Source organism: Lonchura striata, chromosome 7, assembly GCF_050655825.1.
Source record: "Lonchura striata isolate lonStrDom1 chromosome 7, ASM5065582v1, whole genome shotgun sequence".
NCBI lineage: Eukaryota > Metazoa > Chordata > Aves > Passeriformes > Estrildidae > Lonchura > Lonchura striata.
The window spans coordinates 8,209,532-8,235,534 of NC_140709.1; the positions used below are offsets into that span (position 1 = coordinate 8,209,532).

Consider the following 26,003-nt stretch of genomic DNA (forward strand, 5'->3'; position numbering starts at 1 on the left):
TGCATTGATAGATCCTATGGGTGATTTGCAGTGTTTTTTAAATTGCTAAAAACTAATTGTAAATTTCTGAAGTGGAGCTATTTCTATAATTTTTCAGATCTGTGAACCAGAAGGTAGAAACAAATACTTTAAATCCTTGAATGAAAACCAGACTTTCTACTTAACAGCAGCTGTTGAAAACTGGCAAACAAATTGTCTCGATATGGATGCAGGGCTTTGATTTTAGTTTCTTCCTGCTATCCAAAGTTAGTTCTAATATTACTTACAAGACAAAGGATACCTGCATTTTTACATAATTATAGTGAAAGCAACAGTAGGAATTGAGACCACATTTTAGAATAAAAATTACTTTTAAATAATTCTAAAATTAATTATTTTGTTTATTATGCCACTTATTTATTTCTTCTATGCAAGACCATTTTTTGTGCTGGACTTTCCACATGTTTAGAACAAAAGGACATCAACTCATTGGATATATACAATATATATGTGTGCACACATGTTATCATACAGTATTAAACTTAGCACTGCCACTGAAACTGGAAAAATCATGGTTTAATCTCTGAAGAGCAAAGTACAATATTTGCAGGACAACTAAGAAAATATTCTTTGTTTGTCTTTGTTCTGCTCCTGAAAAGCTGATAGTATTTGTCTTAATGGTTGTTAGTGAAAAAAAATATTTTATGTGGAAATCTTAGTGAATGATCTTGTTGCAGACAGGTAAAAATTTTATAAAAGAAAAGTCTTATAAAATATAGATTAGGCCCTGCTATTTCAGCTAAGCTAACAGTAGCTTGCAACTTCCCATATTGAAACATCTTGAAAATGAGAATTCATTAATACCACAATCAATGCTTTGGGTGAAAAACAAATACACCTGTATAAACAATGAGATCTGTCCCATAAGAATCAGTAGAAAAAGTATGTAAATTAACTAAAAATACAGAAGTTCAATAAATATGCAAAATACCAGCTACTGACCAATGAACTAAGTGTAAATGTATTCTTCACAGAATCACACAGAATAATGAGGTTGGAAGAGACCTCTAAGGTCATCAAGTCCAACCTATGCCCTAACACCACAATTAGACTATAGCACCAAGTGCCAAGTCCAGTCTTTTTTTAAACACATCCAGAGATGGTGATTCCACCACTTCCCTGGGAAGACAATTCTAGTACTTTATTATTCTTTTGGTAAAAAATTTTTCCTAATATCCAACCTGTGCCTTCCCTGACATAGCTTGACACTGTGTCCTCTTGTTCTGTCAGTTAACCAATAAGGCCTAACAGAGTGATAATACTAATTTGATTTCTAATAATGCTATAAAATATAACATATGCAATAAAGATTGAGCTTTTTCTGCATGAAGAAAATGTAGTTTTAGCTAATGTATTACAACATGATCTGACTGGGGGCAGCAGGATTTGTATGGGGGCCCTGGCTAATGCATGTTAAGACAGGAGACAGAACAAATGGAAAGAGGCAAGCCCAGATGGAAAAGCATCTTGAAGCTTTTGAAGAATTAATTGTGCAGCTAATTGGCTGGCAGTGTCACAAGAAGGGATGGCACTGTGCAGAGGAAGCAGCAGGGCTGCTGGGGCTTGTGCTGAGGTGCAGCCATCAGCTGCCTGGGCTGGGCTGGGCAGGCTGCCTGGGGCTTGGGGGGTTCTGCAGAATTGTCCTCACCCCTCTGCAGAGTCACAGGGGGAGCCCAGCTCTGGTCCATGGAGTGCTGGGCTCTGAGCTCACCTATTGTAAATGCAGGTGAACCCAATGGGAAGAAATGACATGTCTGACTCAATTCAGAAGGCTGAATTATTTCTTTTTTGTAACTATGCTAAAATACGTTAATATACTATATAAAAGGAGGATACTAAAACTACATACTACTTTTCCTGACTCTAACTCTCCAACTCGTGACCCTCTCTCCACACACAGGTGGGTTGGATTGGCCATCAGGCTCAACCAGTCCTCACCAGAATCCAACCAAGCACTCACTCCAGGTAAACAATTCTCCAAACACATTCCACATAGGAAAAACAAGGAGCAGAAATAGAAATTGTTTTCTCTTTAATTTCTTTCTGTGCACCTCTATGAAAAATCCTGAGAGGGAGAGAAATGGGCTTGCCACACTCACCTGTGCTGGCCACGGAGGGGTGAGCTGTGTCCCTGCCAGGTGACACAGGAATGCAGCAGGGCTGGGCTGCCCCAGGAGCTGCTCCATGGCTTTAGCAGCTGCAGGAGTTCTGCAGCAGCAGCATGTCCTGAATGCCTGGAGGTCTCCCTCTGGGCATAATCTGAAATTTCTTAGTCTTGTCATAGCTCATATTTTCAGTGTGAAAGGTGAGAAAGGCTGTCATGTTCTCTGGAGTAATAAGTGCTGAAGTTGTTCCAGATTGGAGTAGTTATTTATCTATTAGTCCTAGATTCTGTAGAAGAATCTGATGATTTTCTTGCACCACAGGTAGAAATCTTACCTGTACAGAAAGTGCTTGTTGCAGGGATTTTTTGTTCTAACCAAAGATTTATAGATACAGGTGACTTTGTTTCCTTTCCAGCTGCATCTGCTCTGTAGCTTTAGAGTTTGGTTGGCACTTTCCTTGAACAAGGTGTTCATCCTGATGAATCCATGAGTTGGCAAACAATACCTGTAGCCACACTCCACAGTTTCTTTCCTTCCAGCCTGCTGTGGTCTTCAACCAGCCTCTGGGGGAAAAACCTTCTTCTAAACCTCCCCTGACACAACTTCAGGCTGTTCCCTTGGGTTGTGTCACTACACAGAACAGATCAATGTCTGCCCTCCTCTTCCCTCACAAGGAAGCTGTTGCTGCAGTGAGGTCTCCCCTCTCCTCCAGGCTGAACAGAGCAGGCTCTGCTTTTCTTCCACCTAAAAACCCTGGCCTTTAGAGTGACCTCCAGCAGCTCTGGGCTTTAGAGTGACCTCCAGCAGCTCTGGGCTTTAGAGTGACCTCCAGCAGCTCTGGGCCAGCTGATGCTGCTGCCCGGCTGGAGCAGACCAGGCTCATGCTGGCCCTGAAACGCTGCCCTGCAACCCCAGCAGGGATTCAGCCTGGATGGGCCATGCAGGAGGCTTCAGTGGAGCACCAAAAGGGAAAAATTGGAGTATTTTTCTGTAATTTAGCAGCTTTTCTCTGCCTGTAGTGTTTGAAATTATTAAAGACACACGGGGGGCCTCTCCAGCTCCTGGCACTAGGTTTGCTGTTCAGCTGGGGAGTGGATGTCTCTGTTTTCACAGCTGTCTGCCATCTGCAGCTGACTTGGACTGGGTGCTCTGCTCCAGACCTCAGCCTGAAAGCAAATCCTGTAATTGTGAAACATGTTGCAAACATTAAATAAGTGTTTTGGAAGGAATTAATTTAGAAGAAGGTTTACAAAAAAAAATGGTTTAGAGGATGCCAGATGTGGAAGAATGCGATTAGTACTGAGGATTAGTGCTTAGGTAGAATATTGGAACAAGCAGGGCCTCAAATTCTTCACAGTCAGTGGAAGTAAATGTGATCATTACTTAGAATTTATATATCACTAAGCCAAAACCTTCTTGCAGGTGTTTTTCATTAATTTGAAAATACTTAATAAAATAATTAAAGAATTTCTGTGGGGTTTTTCTCCATTTGATTTAAGACTTTATGTGCAAAATCTCTAAGAAACCAGAAAGTCATGTAATTATGAAGGCAGTAGATTTTGACATTTATCCCCATTTATAGCATTATTAGCTGCGGGTCTCAGCTAAAATTTGCTTTAAATTTTTTAAGAATACTCATGAAGATGGGGAGAAGAGTTTAAAAAACGTGTAATAATAATTTTCACATACAATAGCATATCCTGGTTCCACTTTGTACCTTTTTCAATTTACTTTCTTATCATTATACCTGAAAGCATTGAAAGCTTTTGGGGCACAAAGCTACTGATTTGTTCTTGAGAATACACAGTTAGCAACTCCTTTTTTAGCAGTTTGGGAAGATTCAGTAGTTGCAGCCAGCATTTTAGTACTTGTGATGTAGTAAAGAGACCCCAGTGTATACTAAGAAAAGCCTTTTACTATTACTTGCTCCCATATACCTGAGTGGAGAGAGACTAGCAAGGGAAATCTTGGTTTAGGTGATGTTGCTCAAAACACAATATACAAAGTGATGAAGTACGTGAAGTCCCCTTCCTGGAAGCTTTTGGGCATGTGTTCTATTTGCTGAAGTCAGGTAAGGCACATGTGTTTGCAAGACTGTGCTCCAAGGATTTATTTGGTTTTGTTTGTTCTGATCAATTATTCTTATCCCAGGGTCATGATTTGTTATCTACTGGAGAGTTTCAGTCTCTCTTTTAGGAAAAATAGCTGTCTGAGTTCTCTCCCACCCACTTTCTTTCTCTTGCACTCAATTTTGAAAACCAAATTGTGGCTCATAAATTCAACTTCCAGGTATTCTTGTACTGCAAGTAATCAGGAGGAGCAGCTGCCTTTTAAAAAATAAAAATTTTCTTCTGGTCTCTGTGTTTTTGAAAAAAAAAAAGATTGGATATAAATTTTAGTGTAGCATAAGGCAGAATTTTAAGGTTTCATCAGAAAGCGTTGGTGATTTTTAAATTGAGCAAGAGAGAAAAATACGTTAAGCAAAGAAAAGGATCTTGGGTATTCAAAATTACAGAAGAGCTTAAGTGCCTAAGCATAATGGTGAATCTAAGATGATTTACAGGCAGGAGAAATAGATGTTTTGGAATGCTGCAGGCAGTGGGTGCAGAGCCCTTCTTGCCAGAGCTCCAGCCACTCATCCTGTGCACTTCTGTGCAGTTGAGTTGTGTTGAAGAACGTGAATGGTTGTATTTCATAGATGTTCTGCAAAGGAACATGAATTCTTCCTTGTTAATGTTAAATTTAAGTCATCAGTGAGCTCAAGGTGTGCTAGGGAGAGAGCTGCTGTGTCACTTTAAAGCTTTTCAAGAACTTGAAAATGTTCCAATATGTACAAGCAAGAAAAAAATGGGGGTTCCTTCAAAGTTGAAGGAACATGTGTCAGGAGTGATGAGGAAAGAAGGGAAACTTTGGATTATAGAGAAGGGAAACTTTGGATTATGGCCTAAAACTGTGAGGATGTTCAGAGGGTGACTGAGAACTGGTTTAGGATGGAGACAAAGCTGTTTTATGAAGTGAATGAGGAATAAAGATGATACAGCCACAATCAGTGTCACAACAGTGAGTATCCTTCAGAGATATTTACTTATCTGGGATCTGTCAAATGGAATTAGCAATACCTGCTAAGTACTAATAACAGGATTAAAACCCTTCTCAGGGTTCAGTCATAAAATAAGTAATTCTTAATCCTTTACTTTGTCACTGATCATTTGAAATGCAAGTTTTCACTGCAGAGACAAGACAATGTGGGTATCCTCACAATTAAAAACATTAGCAGCCTAAAAAGGGGGGAGAGAGGTAAAAATCATACTCCTGATCTTCAAAAATGAATGAGATTGATTTATTTTAATTAAAGAAGATTAAGTAAAATAGAATCGTTTGACCAAGTATGCTTTTTTGGTAATATCTTGAAAGCTGCTGTTTAAATAAGAAGAGATTGTCAGCTCTCAGTAAGAAGTTGCTTCATAGGAAGAATAGAATGGTTCACTACTTAGTTTACCTGAAATGGAATCTAATAGCAATAATTTTAGTTGACATAAATAACAAATACTTGGCTAAGTTATTTAATAAACAGTTAACCATGCCTTGGTTTTGCTTGTATTAATTTCTTTTACATTAGAAATAAAGGTGCATTTTTAGTGTGGAAATACACATTTACAGGAAGTTCTTGTTGATGTTATTTCAAAAGCATCCAGCATTTGATCCATCCAGCATTCTCTCATGGTTGTTTTCTTTTCATGTTGATGTTGAATGATACATCACCTTCCCAGAAATTCTCTGTAGCAATATAAAGCTCAGTACATTTTTGATTATTCAAACTGATTCAGCTATTTTTGCTTTAGTTTTGAGCTCACTGCTGAGCTTTGACTTCTGGCCATAAAGGACTTACTTACTTCCAAGTCAGCCCCAGTTCCCAGTAATGGTTAAAATCATTGCATTGCTCATGGTGTGTAAAAACCCTCATCTTTATAGCTTTCTGCAGCAAAAATCATGAAGTGGCTACTGCTAAAAATCATTAGTTTGGGGACTCATAGGGAAATCTATTTCAGATGGTAATTTAGAAGCAAAGGGAACAGCAGTAATGGTGACAATAAAACTTTGCTCTTCGGTTAGTATCTTCCCATAAATCATTTATTATAGAACTATTAGAGAATAATAAATGACCAGGCTTTTTAAATAATCTTTGGTGGAAACACATTTACTTCCAGTTACATTCCCTGAGACACTGTATATCATCAGTGTACAGTGCTGAAATGGTGTGACAAAAACTTTGGTGGCATTTGGCTTCTTTAGTCCTGTCACAGGTGCATTTTCCCAGTGTGAACTGAGGTGGTGCATAATCTTGCTGTTGCTTTGATTGTGGTGTTAAGCTGTGGCAGTGCACACATGGCCACTGTGATTTATTGCACTTTGTCATGGAACCTGCAGCCCAGCCTCACAAATTGAGTGAACTTCACCACAAAGTGAGCAGGGAAAGAGCAGACAAGGCTAATGAGTGGCAGTGAAAAATTAAAAAGAAGAATGAGGAGCCCAGACTTGAAAAATAAAGAGCATTTATATAGTACAATTGAGGTAAAACATTGGTGTGTCAGTCAGAAGTCATCAGCAAGCTGACAGAAGTGAACTGCAGGCTGCTGTTTGTTTCTGCTTCTCCAGTGTTATATATAAACCATAATATAAAGCTGTAACTTGTATTTATGATGAATGTACTGTGCTGTATGTCCTTGCAGAAGTGTGTTTCATTTCACAGTTAGAAAACCAGATGAAAATAAATACCTTTATTTATTCAGATGTTCTAAAACATGTCTCCTGTATGATTTTGAAGAATGTCATAATATTTTTTAACATGAATAGGAATATTTCAACTGGAAAAACAATTTCAGAAGAAGGATTTGCTTGCCATAAGTATTAGAAGTTTGTTTAGTTTGTCCAATTTTATAATAAAATGGAATAGGAAGACAATGTTGGTGCAAACTCATGCTGACTTATTCTGTAGACTGTTCTGAGCCTGAGGAAATTATGTATTCATTGCTGAACATTCATTTATATGTACCAAAATGCTGGTTTTTCTCTCCGTCTCTCTTACCTCATCCAGATTTATATATTTGAAAATAACATCTACTATCAGCCTGATGTAAAGAGCAGCTCATTGCGCCTGACGTCCTCAGGAAAAGAAGGAATTATTTTCAATGGAATTACAGACTGGTTATATGAAGGTAAGCTGGACGAATATATCCGTTTATAAAAACAGATGCAAGGTCCTTGTACAGACCCAACAGCACAAATCTGTTCATTTCAGAAAATGCTCAGGGTGAGTTTGCTTCCTTCCCTTCTCATTTTCCTGCAAGATTGCCTTTATATCTGCTTATTCTTTGTGTTGGCTGCTGGTTTGCATATAGCAGTGTTTTCTGAGAAAGAAGAATTTATTTCAGACCAGAATGTAGCAAATGAGCTCTTGGCAGCTTGTAAAAGTGAGCAGGGAAAGGGCTCAGTTGGCTGCTTTTAGGGACAACAGTGATGATCCATTTACACTTAAAACATCCCAACAGAACAGATTTGAGTGGGGGATAGCTCAGTTTGTCTTCTACAGCCAGTACCACAGAATGTTCCTCTCTGCACCCAAAATACTTTTAACATAGTGATAAATTTAAGGGAAAACACACAAAAAAAGGAGCAGATTATCTAGCTTGGTATAACAGCTTAAAACCATTACACATTTCAGCTACTCTTTCTATGGGAGTCATGTATTCTATAGATAAATAGCTTAGTGTTAATTTACCTGAATTATAGAATTTTTTGTGTGAAGAATTTTTTTAGGAATTGTGTTAATGCCATACAGCTTGGAACTTCACCTTAAAAATGGTCTATCCACACCTCTTGGCATTGCAGTATTTATGGGCAAACAGCTCATTGTGGGGATTTTTTTCCCAAATCTCTGCCCAAGTGAACTCTGAAGTTAAAAAGGTAATCTGCATCACTCAGCCTGTATCTGATTGTTACCCACTCCTTTGATTTCCATTAGTGTTTTGAAATCTTTTAATGTGGCAGCACGTTTCAAAACAAAAGAACATTTTTTTAATGGAATGTAATTTTATATGCACTTAATAATATTAAAATCTTACACGACAGCATGCAGATTAAGAAGCTCATTGTAGTATATCAAGTTTTTGCTAAAACAAAGGGAAGTTAGTGAGTCACAGCCAGGAGAAGCAAAAGTTGTCTCATTTGGGACTAGAAAGTTTCTCAGGTGATGTGGGAGATGATCCCAAAGCCTTCCTTATGGACATGTCCTAAAGCCTTCTTTTATTAAGAAGCCTCTTTGCTCATTATTTTCCAAGTTTTTTATCCCAAGCAAGATGCTGCATTTCCTGACCTGCAGAGAGCTCACTGTGTCCCCAGGGCTGCAGGCAGGCAGGTTCTCACTCTGAACCCCTGGAAGTCAGGGTGAGAGGAGTTCTGCCTGCCCATGCTGGAGAACCCCAGTGTCTGTTGGCACAGGAACTCTGCTCCACTTTCAGCAGTTTTTTAGCAGCATCAGAAGCTGAGCAGGCTGAATATTTCCCAAATTTGGATATTTTCAGTCGAATCGAGCTCTCTTCCTCCTTTGACCTTATTTGTTTTCTTTTCTCTTTTCATGAGATTGTCATTTGCATTTTACCTTACAAAGCATTTGGGAATAGTTTTTCTTTGTGCGAATAACCTTGTCTAAATGCAAACAGTAATATTTTAAAGCAAACGTAATTGTGGTTTTTTTGCTATCTGATAGCCACCATTCATTCTCTGCTCTTCTCCTGTGTAAAAGATTTTAGTTATCCAGCTAGGGAGAGAAGCATGACCCAGAATATATGACTTTGAATATAGGTCCCAGATTCACTTCACCTAAACTTAGATAATTCAACCCATTAAGCTGCTTCAGAACCCTCAGAATCCAATTAGCAACTTGGAGAGTCTCAATTGACAGTTTAAGTAGTTTTGTTAGGTAGTCTCTCAAATTAGGTATGCAGTCAGGCCTTTTCCCTTAGTACACTCTTCTCAATTAGTTTTCCAGCCAAATTCTTCAGAATTAAATAAAAAATCCTTACTAAGCAGGTCAACATATCAAATACATAATGAAAATTCTAGTGTTTTCACAAGTGGAAACAGAAGACTTATACAGGGAGAATTCAGAATTGCTGAGGAGCTGCTGGGATTTCAGGAGTTTGGGTTCTGTGCCTGTGGTTCCTTCTGGTTTGTTTCTTTTGACTGTGATACACAATGACAATACACAATGACAATAAATGTAAGAAAACATTGAGTGACATTCTTGAAATTGGATTCATTTGGAAAGCAAATTAAATTTGAATAAAAATAAAGTTTTGGTTCAGATTTTCAAAGTTTCACTCCAGAAAAAGTGAACTTCCCAAGAATTAAAGCTGTCCACTAGACTGAGACAAGAAAATCATAATATTGCACTCAAAAAATCATTATAAATATGACTGTGTGAAGATCTGCATGATATCGGGTGCCACAACTCAGAGAAATGAGATATATTGAAGTTCTGTATTAAGAGAAGAAAACAAAGTGGCAATCCCAAAAAATAACACAAAACTCCAAATTATTTTAAATTCTTTAAAATTTAATGAAACACATGTATTGGAATACAATAGAACTGAGCATACATCAGTAACAATCATCTTTCATGATTTATTGATATTAGTGATTTATTGATTTATTGATGATTTATTGATGTTAGTGAAAGTATGCTTTTAAGGAAAATGGTTAAAGCTTGGTCCTTCAGTGTTCCTTGTTGTGCACCATTCAAGCAGGATGATGTGAAATTACTGAAATTACAACAGACACATTTCGAGCTGCCACAGGGAGAATAACTTGGTTGTAGCTGAACAAGGTGGACACTGTGTGTGAGGGTTTTTATGGATCCTAAGGAAATCTGGTTTTGCAGAGGAGCTTCTCCATTCCCACATTGCCCACTGGTGGTCTCCAGACGGGGAAAGACTGGCCTTCCTGACCATAAATGACTCTCTGGTGCCCAACATGGTTATTCCCAGGTTCACAGGAGGGCTGTATCCAAAGGGAAAGCAGTACCCATATCCTAAGGTAAGATGTGTTCTTCTGTGTTCATGATGCTTTGCAGGAAATAATAATTATGTTGGGGTTTTTTTCAATAGATTGTAACTCCTAGAAAGAAACTATTGAGTGAGGGGACAGCAGAGAAACTAATTTAAGTAGTTTCATCACTGATATTTGACTTGGTAAAATCAATCCAGCACCTCAGAGTTTAAAGCATTTGAAGGACTGTGTAGGAAAAAGGTCCAGCCCCAGCTGTGTGCAGAGCTCAGGGCAAGTTCCTTCAAAGATACAGAGATCTCAGGAGATTGTGCTGTTAATAAATGTGACAGACTGGCATTGAATAAAATAAGCCACAGTAACATATTTTCATGGCTATCAAAAAGAGAAAAAAAAAATAGAATTGTTAGTGTTTTAGAAGGTTTAGAGGAGTTTTTTTTTTTTAGATTTGTTTTGGAAAGTGAAAGAACAGTCCAGACAGGGGTAATGCCTGAAATCACTTCTCATTTTCTGGGAATTTTCTGGTGAGGTGCCTCCAGATCTGCTGTTTTGATCTTCCACCTGATCAGTTTATCCAGCCCTTGCACAAAGTGTCTGGGTTCCTTTCTGACAGATCCACCTATATGGTACTCCTCTGGCATTTCAGGGAGGTTTATTCAGAGCTTTATAAGATATTCCTGCTACCTTGCTATTCCTGCTACTGCTTTTTGGTAATGAAGCTTTATTCTTAAAAACTGAACAATTAGACTGTACCAGGTACTATGACACAATAACGAACATTATATAAATAGGATATATTTGTGCTATGAAATAAAACTCTGAAATAATTTTAGGGGTAGTTTATATTAGTTGCATTGGCAAAATGCCTTGAGTGACAGAGCAAAAAATAAAATAATATTTTAAATAATATTTTATATTTTTAATATAAAATAATATTTTTAAGTCAGCTTTGTGAATGAGCAAGGAGTAATATTATTCCATTAGCAATTTAGCATAAAAGTGATACACAATACTACTTCATTAATCTCATTAATGAAAAAACACTATCTTTATTTAATGGCTCCATTTAATTCAAATTTAGCTGCTCGTTAAACATCATTAATTGATAATGAAGCTGGTGGTATAGCAACAGAGATTACAAAAAAGATTTGGCCTTAGAGTGCAACCATCAGAGAAAATTAGAACTAGAATTAAAAAAGAAAACAAAACACACGTTTCTGTGAGCGCTGGAACATGCTTATCTGTGTCTGTGTACATGTCATACACATAGACTGTATTCTTTAAAAAAAAGTTTTTAAAGCTTTTTTGTTTCCTAGCAGTGTCATAAACACACAAATGCCACTTCCTTGTCTTCCATATCACTCAGAAATGAATGGATACAGGATTCTGACTTTATTTTGAGATAAACCCAATTTCTAACAGGAATTTTGGGGTGTAGTTCAGCCCGTGAAGAGCCAAGTGTACAACTTTATCATTTACTATAGTAAATCTGTAGAATCAGTTATTTTTACCTTTTCCTTCCAGTATTAAACTGGGCTCAGCCCCACTGAGGAACACATTTCTTGTTTTGTATCCCAAGGGTGTTATGCAGTGTAATTCCTGTGCCATGAAACTGAAACTTGGGGGTGGCATGTCTAGGACAGGGATGTGGGACTCCTTGCAGCCCTCCAGAGCTTCTCTTCTGTTTCCCTTGCTTTTCCTTCACTCAGGAGCATCCCTTAAGAACAAGCCATGTTTCAGGAGAAGGATGATTCCCTCCTCCCTGTAGACCCTCAAGATTTATCAGACTCTTCCCAGTGGGTATCTATCAAGCTGCCATGTTATTCCCCTTTAGCCACAAAAAGCATTTGGTTTCCCTGGGAGCTGGCCTGCCAAAGCAGCTGGCTCCTGGTGCAGGTCAGAAATTGAGATTTTCAGCTCAGCAAAAAAGGGAAGGAAAACTGAGGGAAAATGGTAAAGAAAAAGAGAGGCTGGAGAGGAGGAATGCTATCCAAGACTGAGGTAGTGCAGCTTTTCAGAAGAAGGAATAACAGCATCTGAAAAAGGCTTAGCTGGAGGCTGGATTTACCTGCAGATTTAGGAGCTGACTGTGTTTGGGTAGCTGACTTCACTGTGCTAGGCAAAGCCACTTCCAGTGCTGCTCACGTGCTCTGCACAGGAAGGTCTTCCATCAGTAAAGGATGGTGAGAGAATCACTCAGTACTTCATATTTTTATTTGTGTGATTCATATGTCTATGAAATTTTTCAGATTTAAGATATTTGAACTTTAATAACTTTTCATTATTATAAAGATACTGGATTAGGTTAACAAATGACTCTGCTTAGCTGTCACTGATTCAGTGCCTCTAAAACTCCTATTTATTTTTTTCTTTTCCAAAGGCAGGTCAAACAAACCCCACAGTAAAGCTGTTTGTAGTTAATCTGTATGGACCAGCCCATACCCTGGAACTGATGCCACCTGACAGCTTTAAGTCAAGGTATGTAATTTAATGGTGAAATATTTTGTGCTAATTGTTCCCAAAACAATAAGGATGTTAATGGTGGCCACTTATTCACAACTGTTACAATCTTAGGCTGGTGTAGCTCTCTTCTACATAAATTGAGGTACTCTAATTTATTGCAGAAATAATTTAATATTGAATTATGCCTTGCAATTATTAATGTCAACTGAAATGCTTACTGATTGTATTAGTAAGAGAAATTATTTTGAATGAGTTGAGCGTTTTGAAGTATTTTCTTTCTATTGATGGGCCACTGCTAAAAAAACCTAATAAAATCTGTTGTTTGATAACCCTTCATTAATTAAAACACTGCTATAAGATCTCAAAGAGATTTCTTGTCATCAAGATCAGCATCTTCACTCTCCTTAATGATATTAAAGTTGAGCTTTAAGTGTCAGAAGGTGTAAAGAAGTTAAGCAAGAAAGCAAAGTGTAAGAAAAGATCCCCAAGAAAAAGACAATCTTGAAAAAGTTGTTTAGGTGTTATGGTTTCACTTCAGGGTTTTCAGATTCATTTTGCCTCCTCAGCAGATGGAAAGTAATAGAAGACTCAAATATTAATGTTAGTATATTAAAACCTTCTTTGTCTTCTTGAAACTGAAGCCAAATCTCTTTGCCAGTTCTTTGTAAAGGTATTGTTGTTGTTCAATTGATAAAAATTCTGGCTTTCTTGTACATGAGAAGACTGAGTAAATATATTTAAACCTGGGGAAAAAAGATCAGTTTCTTCTTAATTTTAACTTTTAAGGTATAACTTCTGTACCGTAAAACTTAGAAAGATTGTATATTTGTTAGCCAGTTTTACTGTAAATTGTGAATTTGTCTCGGGATTTCAGTAACATTCTTCACACTGGTCATCAACTCCTATGTCCATATATCAATATATATAGAGGGGTGAACAATGTGCTTTAAACAGACTTTTCTACAGTGAAAATCTTTGCAGTTTGTAATGATTGAGAGGGTATTTTTCTAAAGAATTAGCTTTTTAGCAAAAGCAGCAGCTACCTTTAGAAGTCAGTTTATTTCAGTGTGTTTCTAACCCTTTCATTACTAGTAAATAGGTCATGGGAGTCTTTCAGAATGAAATTGAATGGTTCATTATCACATATAGTTTTAAGGATCTTTCAGGGCAGAAACATTTTTAGAAATAGTTATAGGTTATTTACTAAACTATTATTAGAAATAGTTATACAGGTCATAACCATCTGCTGTTATGGAGAGAGTCACTCCTACACAGAGAAACCACAGAAATGGGAAGGGAGGGGCAAAGTTAGTTATCCACAAAAAATAACATTCAGATTCTCAACTTGTCCCAAATTGTGTCTGGTGTAGGACCTTTGAAGACATAAAACTGTTTCCCTGATTTTTGGCATCTGGGAATTGATGTAAGATTGAATAAACTCAATGAAAAATTAAATTAATAAATCCAATGAAAAATTCATTTTCTTCTTTTAGTGATCCTGTAAAGGTGCCTGGTAATATTTCCCAAGACCTGTTCAGGCTGTTGTGATATAAAGATAGGGATAAATTGTAAATTTTGCTCCTGAAAGTTTCCTTCTATAGAAAAATTTACCACCTACTATGCACTGTTAATTCCACAAAAAGCCTGACAGTCTTCCTTCAGATATGTGGTTGTATTTCATGCAATTACAGTTTCCCACTTGGTGCTTCCATTTCATGTGTACAGTTATGTTTTCTTCAGTGACAAAGATCATTTTGTACTTTGCTTCAGTCCTGTGTCCAGAATGCAATTAATTTTTCCTCTTGGAAGTGGGGTTTTCAGGAAGATGGGGGTGTGTACAATAGAACCTGAGCAGCTTGGAGACACAAACTGATTGCTCTCCTGCTTGTGTCACCTGGTGTCATGGTTGATCTTATTTTTGCTCCTCAGTAAGATTAAACATCTGTTTAAGAAAAAAAAACCAAAACAAAACACTAGACTCAGAACACACTTGAAGTCCCCATTTCTATTTATCATTCTGGTATCCAGATGTGGAAATACCTGTTTTACTAGAAGACAAATATGAAGGCCAAAGGAATCTGGATGCTGAGTTGTTCAGGTCTGTTCTGCAGACAGCACCAGGCTGGGTGAGGCTGCAGAGCTCTCCTGTCTCCTGCCTCTCCTGTGTGCAGCTTTGCTCTGGTGCTGCTCAGCATCTCTGATCTAGCAAGGAGCCTTTTGAATGTATAATTACAAGCCTGTTGTCAAAGAGTAATGAGATCTCTATCAGTATTAGATTAAAAGCCCAATTATATTCAAGCTAAGCCTTTTGTTTTAAAGGGGGTCTGAGTTTTTTCCAGATAACTCCACTGTTGCACAGAACTCAGCTGGACTGTGAGAGCTGCCAGCAGGGGAGAAGGGAAGGGAATAGCTGGGCTGGCATGGCAGACTGCTCAGGTCTTCCTTCCCTGAACATCCCCAGCCTGACAGCCCAGCAGCATCTGGGGAGGAGGGAGGCAAATCCTCCACTGCCCAAGGGAAGCTTCATGTGCCCAGCCAGGGATGTTGAGGGAAAGTCAGTCTGGCTGATATTATGAGCTGTTTGTTAAAAAAGAAACAGGAACACATTGATAATTGGAGGGACTCCCCTTTTCTCTGGAAATCCTGATATAAAATACTTATTGTTTTATAATTTTGAAGTGGGCTCTAGCTGAACTCTAATATAAACTCTAATATTGTAGAACTTTTTTCTCTTTGGCAGCTGGACTGGATTATTTTGCAAAAAATGTGTGTCATCTGAAGTTATCTGTTGTATGAAAATACTGGCTTCTGTTGGAATTCAGTGCTTGTTTCTAAGCTGGCTGGAAAGTACACAGTTCATGTGTATTTGCAAGCATATGTCTCACAGTTGGTAAAGTTTGTGTATCTATATGCAAAAATTTCTCAGGGGAACATCACACTGAAGGAGTGAGCCATCCCACTTATAGGAACATGTGGACATTTGGGGTTATTTTCTCCATCCTTTAGTACTGGCACTGTCATGCAGTACAAATTCAGCATTTAAATTAACTGTATATATGGGGATTTTTTCCTAAAGTCTAATCTGAAATATCAATTATCTGAACATTGTGTTTTCAAATGTTTTGCTTAGGGAATATTATATCACCATGGTGAAATGGATAAGCAACACCAAGGCTGTGGTGAGGTGGTTAAACAGAGCTCAGAATATCTCCATCCTTACAGTTTGTGAAACCACAACGGGAGCTTGTACCAGGGTAAGTTGTTTGGTTTTTGTGTTGTTTTGTTTGCTTTTTTTTCTTTTAAAACAAGGTCTCTTTTCAAGGTTTCTTCTGCATTTTGTTTTCATATTCAGAAAAAGATATTTGGAAATCAGTTTGCAGATGCAGTGGTTGCAGGCTGAATATAATTAGTCAACAGGGAGGAAATGGATGTGTGAAAATTCCAAATGTGGTGAAATGAGTTCATGCAGTTAGCAACTTTGAGTGACATTTTCAGAATTACTAAGCTTTGTTCATTCATTAGCTTCATTGGAAGCTGCAGTTGCTGAACATCATGTACTTGGGATATAGCTAGAGCAGTGACAAGCTTGTCCTCTGACAGATATTTTCAGCTGACTGGTTCCTCCTCTCTCCCCCTGCAGAGTTTCATTTTAGATCTTTCTGTCTCTCACAGCTTACATACACTTAAGGAAAAGGTGTAAAATTCTTATAACTCCTTCAAATTTGATTGCAGAATTTAAGAACTTTAGGGAAAAAAAAAAAAATCACTAAATTGAAAGGCAACAGGGATATTTCAGTTTTGAATCTAAGCCAAACTGAAATACATTTTTCTCTTTGAATACAGACACATTCCACCCCTGGACCCAGACTTTGACTTCTGACACTCCTGCATTACATCTCCCCATTTTCACAGTCAATCTTGCATCTTGAATGCATTTGGCTGCTTTCCCATTCTGAGTCACAATCTCTTCCCAGAACCAGCTAAAAGTATAAATATTTTCTGTACATGCTGATATCAGTACCAACAGATGCTCCAAATCAGAGGGTATAATTTGGCAGTATAAATGGTTATGAGTGATTAATGTTGGCCTCTGAGTCAAAAGGCTCCCATCAGTGTCTGCTACTGAAGTCAGTCATATTGAAATGTTAGAGATTATTTCCAAACTCCTCTTCCTTCTTTTGCTGCTTGCTACAGGGTGCTTTTCCTCACTCAGAAACTATGAATGAATCCCCAAAGTATGGATTAAGATTGTGACCATGGAGATTTGGTTTCCTGTGAGCCTTTTGTCTTTTTATTAAGAAAATTGGTCCTGAACCACTGCAGCTGCTTCTGAAAGGGAAACCTTTATGTGCTCCAAGGTCAATTGGACTTGTTGGAAGTTGGTATCCAGGGAGCTGTAATCCAGGACATAATGTAACAGGCACAGACTGAGAAGTCCCACTCCAGAATATTTACAGTGCAGCAAAGGACATTTACAGGGGGTGAGGAAGGACAGTGATGCACTCTCACTGTTGTGAGCACAGCCCAGGCCTGGTTCATCCTGGGACCCCCTACCCTGCACCCCCTGGGATAAAGTGATGCTCTTGAAATCACTGATGGATGAGGAAAGGCTAAATATTGTGAGAATTTAGCATTGTATCACACCATTTGATTTCAGCTGTAAACCTTTTTTTCCTCTCTAGGATGTTGCACACGTCCTCAGTTTCAAATAGGAATGTATAAAACCAACTGCTGCAATAGCTAGAGATTTTCATTTTTCAGGCCATATATGTACAGATTCTTCTATAGCTAATAAATTTTCATTACTTCACTGTGACTATGTCAATTTGCAACAGTTGATGTGTATTATATTTTTTCCCCAACAATGTGTGTATGATATTTGGTTGTTTTGTTGTTTTGTTTTTTTTTTTCTAATGGCATAATGTGAAATATGAGTATGAACAATAAAACCCAATAATTTGTTTTTACTTTTTTTTCTCATCCCTAATGCCACACTACATCCCATTAAAGCACAGGATTGTGATTTGAAAAGGTCTCACAATTTGAGCTTGATGCTGGCTGTTTGCCCAGTGTAGATGAAGGACCTAAAATGTGCAGTTGTCAGATGATGCCTAGAGGTAAAAAACAAATACAGCTGCCTGTGCAAAGCTTCTTGATAGCTAATCAGAAAGGACTGAAATGGCATTCTTAGCTCCCCTGTGGTGTTCTACCAAAAACTCTGAATAAAGCAGCTGACTTTGTAATTAAATTATCATTTGTTTCAATGCCAGTGCCAGCAAAGAGATGAGGAGATTGTAACACAGTGGAAAAAAATGCAATTAAGTAGCTAGAGACCTCTTGCTGAATGTGGGACATATTTTTTATCTATAGCTGTTCCATAAAAGCATTTTTTCTCCTATTATTTTTTTCTTTTAGAAATATGAAATGCAGTCAGATCTGTGGCTTCCTAAACAGGTACAGTATAAATGCTATTTCTGGGTGCATAATGCATAATTGCTTCATTGTCACTTTTATTTAACTGTTATTTTATAAGCTAATAAAATCATGAGACACCTGTGAGGGTTTTGGAGGCAATATTCCCTTCAGTTTCTGGTCTGTCTAGATTCAGTTCAGTAAGCATTTAGATGAACAGCTGATTAACTACCCAAGTCTGGGATGGTGGAAGACAGACCAGATGAATCTCATTCCAGGCATGTCCTACTTACGTTGATTTGTTTCTGATTTAAAAATTATCTCAGCAAATTAAAGCAGAAGTTCAAAGATTAGAGGTCATTTGGGCTATAATTGGAATGAGAAAGTAAAATATTTCTAAATTCATACCCAGAACAATATGTTTAACTAATATGTCAGCCAATTATTCCACTTTCAAAGCTTCAGAAGAGCTGTCCAATAACTGGATGAAACACATTCCATTTAAACTACATTTCAGGCTTCATTTTGCAATGTGCAAATGAGAAATCATTTTAACAAAAAAACCTCAATGCTTTTATAGCAAGCCATTTCCTTTAATATTTCTGTGCAAAGCTAGACATGGAGAGATGGTATCACATCAGGCTCCAGTTTGTGATAAAACCCTGATTCAGAATATCATTTCAATGTGCTTATTTTTTCCATACAACTTTATCAAAATCAGTGGGTGTTAAACTTGCACTCAGTGAGCCCAAACCATTGAATCTTTTGTTCTCCTCCTCACCAGTAGGAGTTGTCTCTGTCATTATTTGTATGTCTGTAAAGGACACTGTCCTGGAAAGTCCCCCTGCATTAGGAATGAGAATACCAGAGGTAATTATGAGAGATTATTGTGAGGGAGACACCCACACTTCAGGACAGGATTGCACATGGCATGAACTATATTCAGCTTTAGCCACCACGTTTTTGTTAAACTTAGCAGAATATACTTAAAAACCTAAGAATGTTTTCTCCAACTGAATTCTGAGCATGGCAAAACCAAGGAGATGAAGAACTTTAGGCTGATCTTTTGTTAAGAAGTGTGATGAGAAGTGTGCCAGACTAACAGTGTCACACTTGCAGAATGAAGAGCCCGTTTTCTCCAAGGATGGCAGCAAGTTCTTCATGACTGTGCCAGTGAAGCAGGGCGGCCGTGGCGAGTTTCACCACATAGCCATGTTCATTGTGCAGGTAAGGCCCAGGTCAGGCTGCTTTTGATATCCTGATGGTCACCTGGGACTTTTATTGTGGCCCAGGGAAAGGCCTGAACTTCACTGTAATCAGAGCACTTGTGTCATGGTCATTTGTCCTGTGGAGGTTGTTTCTCAGTGCAGTGGGACGTATTTATAACTTCTTCCAGAATAAACACTAATTTCACCTTCTCTAAATACACTATATATGCATAATTTTAAATAACAAATAATTTTAAATATCTATTCATAACCTGCTCTTACAAAACAGTAAAGGGAGGCAATACCCAAACTTAAAGTTTGTGTAAAAGTTAGGACACTTTTATTACCCTTTGCAACATTTTTCAGCGGCTTCCATTTCCCAGGGTCATTGCTTTTTCCAAAGAAGGATCTGAAAGAAGATAAATTTGCAGTGTGACTTTGAAGGTCACCAGTATGAAGTTGTGATGAACTAATAAAGGAAATTATGCCCTGGAACGGAACACTCCAGGGCATCTATTTAAATCATTGGAGTGTTAATCCAGGTGCTGTAACAGAGCCATATGACATAGGAGGGATTACCAAGGTACCCAAAACATCAAAATAACAGATTTGTGCCAGCCAGCTCTGTTATCTGCCTTTATGACAGTGTTCTGGTATAAACATTATTAAGTCTGAAATATGTTCACAGTGCACTGCAGACAGAACAAGAACAAAAATCTAATGACAGTTTAACCTGAAGAAACAAGAACAGAGATACTCATTCACTAGAGTAAATATATCAGGAAAGAGTCAGTGAAGATAAAAGGGATCACAGACATGTCAAATTCTATTTTCCAAAGAAAACAGTAACTCAGATGACAGTCTGCTAAAGGTGTGCTGATATAATAACCACATAAAAATTCACACCTGAACAAAACCATTTAGTCAGTTGTGGTAGGTCTACGGCTGGCCAAATGCCTGTGCACCCACTAGAATATACTTACAAATTTCCTGCTGTGAGACAGGATTAGGAGGAAGGCAAAGCAGGCTCAAAACGTTATTAACAGGAACTAAAAGAAAGCTGGGCTGGCCCTGTTACCTGTTCCCAGGCTGGAAGGAAAAGAGAGAATTCCTGGGGTTTGTTAGTATTAAATTGTGAATATCACAGAGGCTGATCTAGTTTTTAATTGGCTTATTAACATGCTTATTCTCAAAGCCAGCCAGCAATTGGTTCTGCTAAGCACAGAGGAAGCTCTCAACAGCTCCTCTCAGAACAAATCACTGCCATGAGTGGCTCCAATTCAAAACCAGCACATCAATCAAGTCTTATTTTGGTATCTTTCACAGTATGAATAAGTACCTTTAAAATATATGAAATATTAGTGATCTGTATTTCCAAGTCTATTTGCAACATTCCCAAGGATGTTACAGATTCAATCAAGTTTGTCTTAACCTTATAGGATCTGACATTTCTTGCTACTAAAAAGTCCAGGAAACTTGATCCTAATTCAGGAAAATGTTTAAGCAAAGATCAAGCCTATTCCTATTCAGTAAGGTAATTAAATACATGACTACTTTTAAACACATATTTAATTCCAGAATACATCTTTTAATTCCAGCAGAATAATGTTTAAAGTCACACTTCTGTTTCAGAATTTAATATTCTGTCCCTTTTCTGCAGAATTAAAGCCCTGAGCACTGCACAGCTCCAAACCTAAAAAATACTTCTGTTTTGCCTGCCATCAGCATGAACAAACAAATCTGAATGGTATCACCAATGACAAATTTGGCTTTAAGAAGAGAAAAAAGAAACGTGATATCCCATGTATCAGCCATTATTCATCTGTAAAGCAACATTCTGCGTGGTAATGGGGCTGACACAAAGCAGTAAAGGGCAGGAAATATGTTTATATGATATGTTTTACACACTGCATTAATCTGATTGTCCATTATTTCTAAAGCAAACATAGAGGCATAAAAAGTATATTAACCGTTGCACATAAAGCCCTTTGTCACATTAGGTGTTTGTCACACCTTGTGAGAGCCACAGCAGCACAGCAGGTGCCCTGCAGAAATTAAAGCAGATCTCCAACACCCACATGGTCACAGCACTTCTGTGATGGAAATAGGAAACTCTGGAGTTGGGCACTCATTGAGATCCTCATTCCTTCTCTCTGGAATCTGGCACTGAGATCCTCATTCCTTCTCTCTGGAATCTGGCACTGAGATCCTCATTCCCTCTCTGGTGCCACTCAGCAGAGACGTCAGCCCATTGACAGAAATCAGCTTTCATGTGCAGGAAAGTTAAAACAGAACCAGTGTGGACTTGCAGGGATAAAGAAGCAAATTTTCATGGCTCGCTTTGATTTGATCACTGATGCTGATTTCTCAATTTAACAACAAATGCTGGTCTTCCTCAGGCTGCATTTCTTTGTACTTCAGAAAAGCACGTGTCAATGACACAGAGCATGTTAGCAGAGACATCTAATTAAATCTTTATGCAGGGAGAAGCTACTCTCTGAAAGGTTACTGTCTATCTTAGATTATTTGCTTCATGAATGGAGAGGGCTGGATGTCTGATTTATTGTTATCAAATGCTTTTAGTAACTTATGAAATATTTAAAAGAAATTAATCTCAAAATGGGATTGAATCATGTCTTATGTATCTGGACCTTTCTTTCATGGAGTTTTGCAACTCTAGAAGATATTTTTTTTTCCAACCACAAAATAAGAATTATAAAGTAACTTTAATAGATCAAGGGGATAACTTTCTTCAAGCTTCATAAATTATGTATTATGGCTGTAACCTTGAAAAATAACCATGTTTATTAACGCTTGGCTGCGCTTTTTATTGCTGTTTCTTGTTAGATTCTGTGATCTTAATATTTAAATACCTATTTCAGCAGTTGCAGCTTCTCTCTCTCTAGAGAAGAAATAGTCACTTACAATAAATCACTAATATGTATTTTAATCATCCCTGGAGACAGCACTGAATACCAGAATCTTCCTGAACAGGGAGCCCTCATCATAAACTTATGTACAGCACCTGGAACAATATCCTGATTTCATTTGGTGCTTGCAAGGCTTGTCATGGAGTGGCTATGTCATTCTTTCCTTGTGGATCTGTTAGGAATCAGATCAGTTCCAAGGGGCTTGGTTCTGCCTTGCCAGCTCCCAACATGTCTCATAGGGTATCTTTGTGAATTTTCTTCTTTTTAGTTATTGCTGCTGTAGATGTGGAGCTCAGGGCACAGTTCAGAAATACATGGATTTAAAAAAAGGCCAACCTTTTTGCCTTTATGACTTTTTGTAGGCCTTGTAACCACTGAGTGTCACCTCTGGGATGTCATCTCTTTTCTTTATGAATTTTGTCTTGAATTTGAAAACTAAGAAAATGTATATCCAGGCCAAATATAATAATCCTAATGCAGAAAAATCCACATAAAGTATGTCCAAACTGTGAGGGTTGAAGTTTTAATCTTCAGTAGCCTGAGCCCTGATTTTACCTTTTGCACTAGGAAATACCCTCATATAAGCTTCTCACTTTGGGTTTTTAGATTTTAGCCTATGTCTGAGGAAGAGTCTGGTGCAGCTTCCAGCCAGAGTTGGGTTTACCTGCATTGTTTCCTGACTTTATTGTTTGTTGACATGCGGGCAACTGAAAGAAAAATTGTGTTGAAAACCAAGATTATTTTAATGACTTTGAAAGGCTTACAGATGGGAGGGAAAGGGTAAGTGAAGTTCAGGCCTGTCAAAATGTGAGGTTTGTGGTTTAAAGATGTTATGTTGCATGTTAAAGTTTGAAAAGCTGTAATCAGTAATGACATGTGCAGGCAATCCTGCTAGGCAAAGAAGAATGTAGCAAGGTGAAAGTTAATATTTTCCATCTCTCAACAGGCTAAGAGTGAACAATTCAGTGTGAGACACCTGACATCAGGGAACTGGGAAGTTATCAAAATCCTGGCATATGATGAAAATACTCAAAAGATGTAAGCACAATTCCCTTTTTTAATAAAAATATTCAAGTTATTAAAGTTGAATCCATTTAACTCAAAATTAAACACCAATATTTCTTTCATTTTGGAGCATTACCATAACTTTGACACACCTGAGTACGTAAGGTGCAGTTGTAAGACAATGCATCTGCCATTCTTTTCCTAAATGCTTTTTTATGCAGAGGGAAAGAATCACAATGTAATATCACTTGACTTCGTATTTTCAGAATAAAAGGAATCAACACACAGTGCAGCAGTAATAACATTTTGGTAACTTCTTTCCTGGAATCCAGATAAAAAATCATAATAAATTTTTAGTACTTGATAAAACATCATACCTTTACTTCATGAAGTCTCAGAGTTTTGGGGATCTGATCCAACTCCATAAATTCAATTATTTGTAGAGATTATTAGAGCTCCTAATTCTCACCCACAGACAACCTTTCCACAGCCCATCTTAGTGAAGGAAATGCCATGAATATTTGGTGCTTTTGGGGAGGAGTTTAGAACTAACACAAAATGTCTGAAGGCTTCACTTGACTTCAGTGGATCTTGCTAAATTTTCACTTTTATCTGTCCATGGTAAAAAATACACAAGCATATCTAATTCTCATTTGCTTTAAAATAAATGATATTTCAACAAGAACTTTTCTGAGGCTGCAATAAGTCCCATCTTTTCCAGTGGTAGTGAAGAAAACGTTTTTTTACAAGTCTTTCTATGGATTTTGGAAATATATCCATAAAGAATTTCCTGGTATTTCTGCAAGGCCCAGGGTAAAAATGCTGTCTAGATGCAGTCAGGCTGCAGAGAGGTGACAGATGTCCCATGAGCTGTCTCAGCCACTTGAGGGGATTTCCTTGGCCTCTTTCTGCCCATCAAGCAGAAACTTTGTGGGGATCTCATCAGGGAAACACCAAGGGCTTGTCTTGGTGTTCTTCAAAATATCTTTCTACCCGTGCAAAGCAGATAGAAGAAAAAGTTGGTTTACAGCTCAAAAAGGCTCTCAGATCTCATAAGACTTACTGTAATATATAATTGCATTGTGATCTTTATCTGCTACTTGGGTTTATATTGCAAATTCTTAGAGTGAAGCAGAAACTTTCTGTTCTGTGTTTTTAATATGCAGAGAGGTGCCCTGGTTGCTACTGAAGCTCCTGGGCATCACACAAATTAAAAACATGAAATCCTAAAATCCTATTTTCATCAAGGTTTTAACAGGAAATTGTATAGCTTCTGAAATAACCAATCTGTGTATTGGATCTAAGTTTAATCTTGGAACTTGGGTTTATATATAAGTATTTGATCTTCGTGGATGTTTGTGAACTTTTGATTTTTAAAAATGTTCCTTATGGTGTCTCTCACTTCTCTAAACACTACCTAAATCAGACAGTTTACTAAACTGAGTTTTAATTTTTTTCCTCTTTTGGACACAGTTATTTCTTAAGCACTGAAGAGTCACCAAGAGGAAGACAGCTGCACAGGTAAGAGCTACATGGGACTGTGTTATCAGCTTCTTCATCCCAAGCCATAAGTGCTATGGTGCTTGGGTAATCATTTACACTGTGTAAAAATTAGCATGTGTGAGCTGTAACAAAGAAACTGCTGCAGCTTTTCAAAAATAAAATTGCCATTTTCTGAAAAATGGAAAAGTTTCTAACAAAAAATAGTTTTACCACTTATATATTCACTAGTCCTTTATAAGCATCTAAAAAGTGAAACCTAAATGCAAGCATTTAACATCTCTATGTTTTACTAAATAAAAATATTTATAGGGTTTAATCATGTAACTTAAAGTGTGGGGGCAAATCACCTTATTTTCAGTGCTTAAATCTGAGGTTAGTGAGGTTTTTATTGTTTCCTGCTAATACTGGTGTTACCTCCCCAGCACTTGGAGTTATTGCAGTGCCAGTGGTGCTTTGGGCAGCTTTTGGATCCTGTAGTTTGCTTTGTTGTATTTTATTCCAATAGAAAATGTTTCTGATCATTTTCTTCCCCCAGTGTATCAACAGTGGGGTCACTGAACCGCCAGTGTCTCTCGTGCAACTTCCTGAAGGAGCAGTGCACCTACTTCAGTGCCAAGTTCAGCCCCATGAACAGGCATTTTCTCCTGCACTGTAAAGGTGAGGCAAATGCACAGGGTGCAGTGCTGCTGGCTTCTGAATTAATTGAATTGATGTGCTCCTTGAGATGGGCGTTAGGCTGGACTCTGACATGCAGGTCAGCAGTGGATTACTCAATGTTCTGTACAGAGCCTATTCTAAGTAAAGATGTTATGTGAAATTATTAAATTAAGGATGTTCTGCTACATTCTGAGTGATGTCAGAATGCTGCTTCAATCCTGACCCCTCTGTCCAAGTAAAGGACATCAACTTATATTCACCCTAAATAGAAATCCTTCAGAAAAAACATCAGAATTTTGGCGATGGTACCGTGGTTTGTAACAGTTTATTATTTTATATATTGGAATTGATCTTGTGTGACTCGTTAAAAAATGGGGGTCTGTGTTCTTTAGCAGTGTTTGTCCACATGTATCTGCAGTGTATCTCTACACCCCCATAATTATGTGTATGGGTGTATACAGCTGTGGTTTAATCCCCAGAGACAGATTCTCTAGATCAGTGCAATTGTAATAAATAACTCACAGTGTTTTACTGTTAGCTGCATTTCAGTAGCATTAAATAGCATTAAATGGCACCAGTTGGCTTCAGAATTTCTGTATAAACAAAAAAATTAAAAC

General features: G+C 37.8%; 1 protein-coding gene across 3 annotated transcripts in view; it reads left to right on the forward strand.

Moving 5' to 3' along the window:
* Positions 1-26,003, forward strand: part of DPP10 (dipeptidyl peptidase like 10) — a 438,809-nt gene that overhangs the window by 388,924 nt on the left and 23,882 nt on the right. For all 3 annotated transcript variants that reach the window (XM_021548741.4, XM_085584875.1, XM_021548740.4), the window contains 9 exons: positions 7,240-7,360; positions 10,084-10,238; positions 12,589-12,686; positions 15,802-15,925; positions 18,087-18,125; positions 19,203-19,310; positions 23,168-23,259; positions 24,700-24,747; positions 25,265-25,386. In XM_021548741.4, coding sequence (XP_021404416.1) covers positions 7,240-7,360; positions 10,084-10,238; positions 12,589-12,686; positions 15,802-15,925; positions 18,087-18,125; positions 19,203-19,310; positions 23,168-23,259; positions 24,700-24,747; positions 25,265-25,386 — 907 coding nt within the window. The remainder of the gene's footprint in view (positions 1-7,239; positions 7,361-10,083; positions 10,239-12,588; positions 12,687-15,801; positions 15,926-18,086; positions 18,126-19,202; positions 19,311-23,167; positions 23,260-24,699; positions 24,748-25,264; positions 25,387-26,003) is intronic.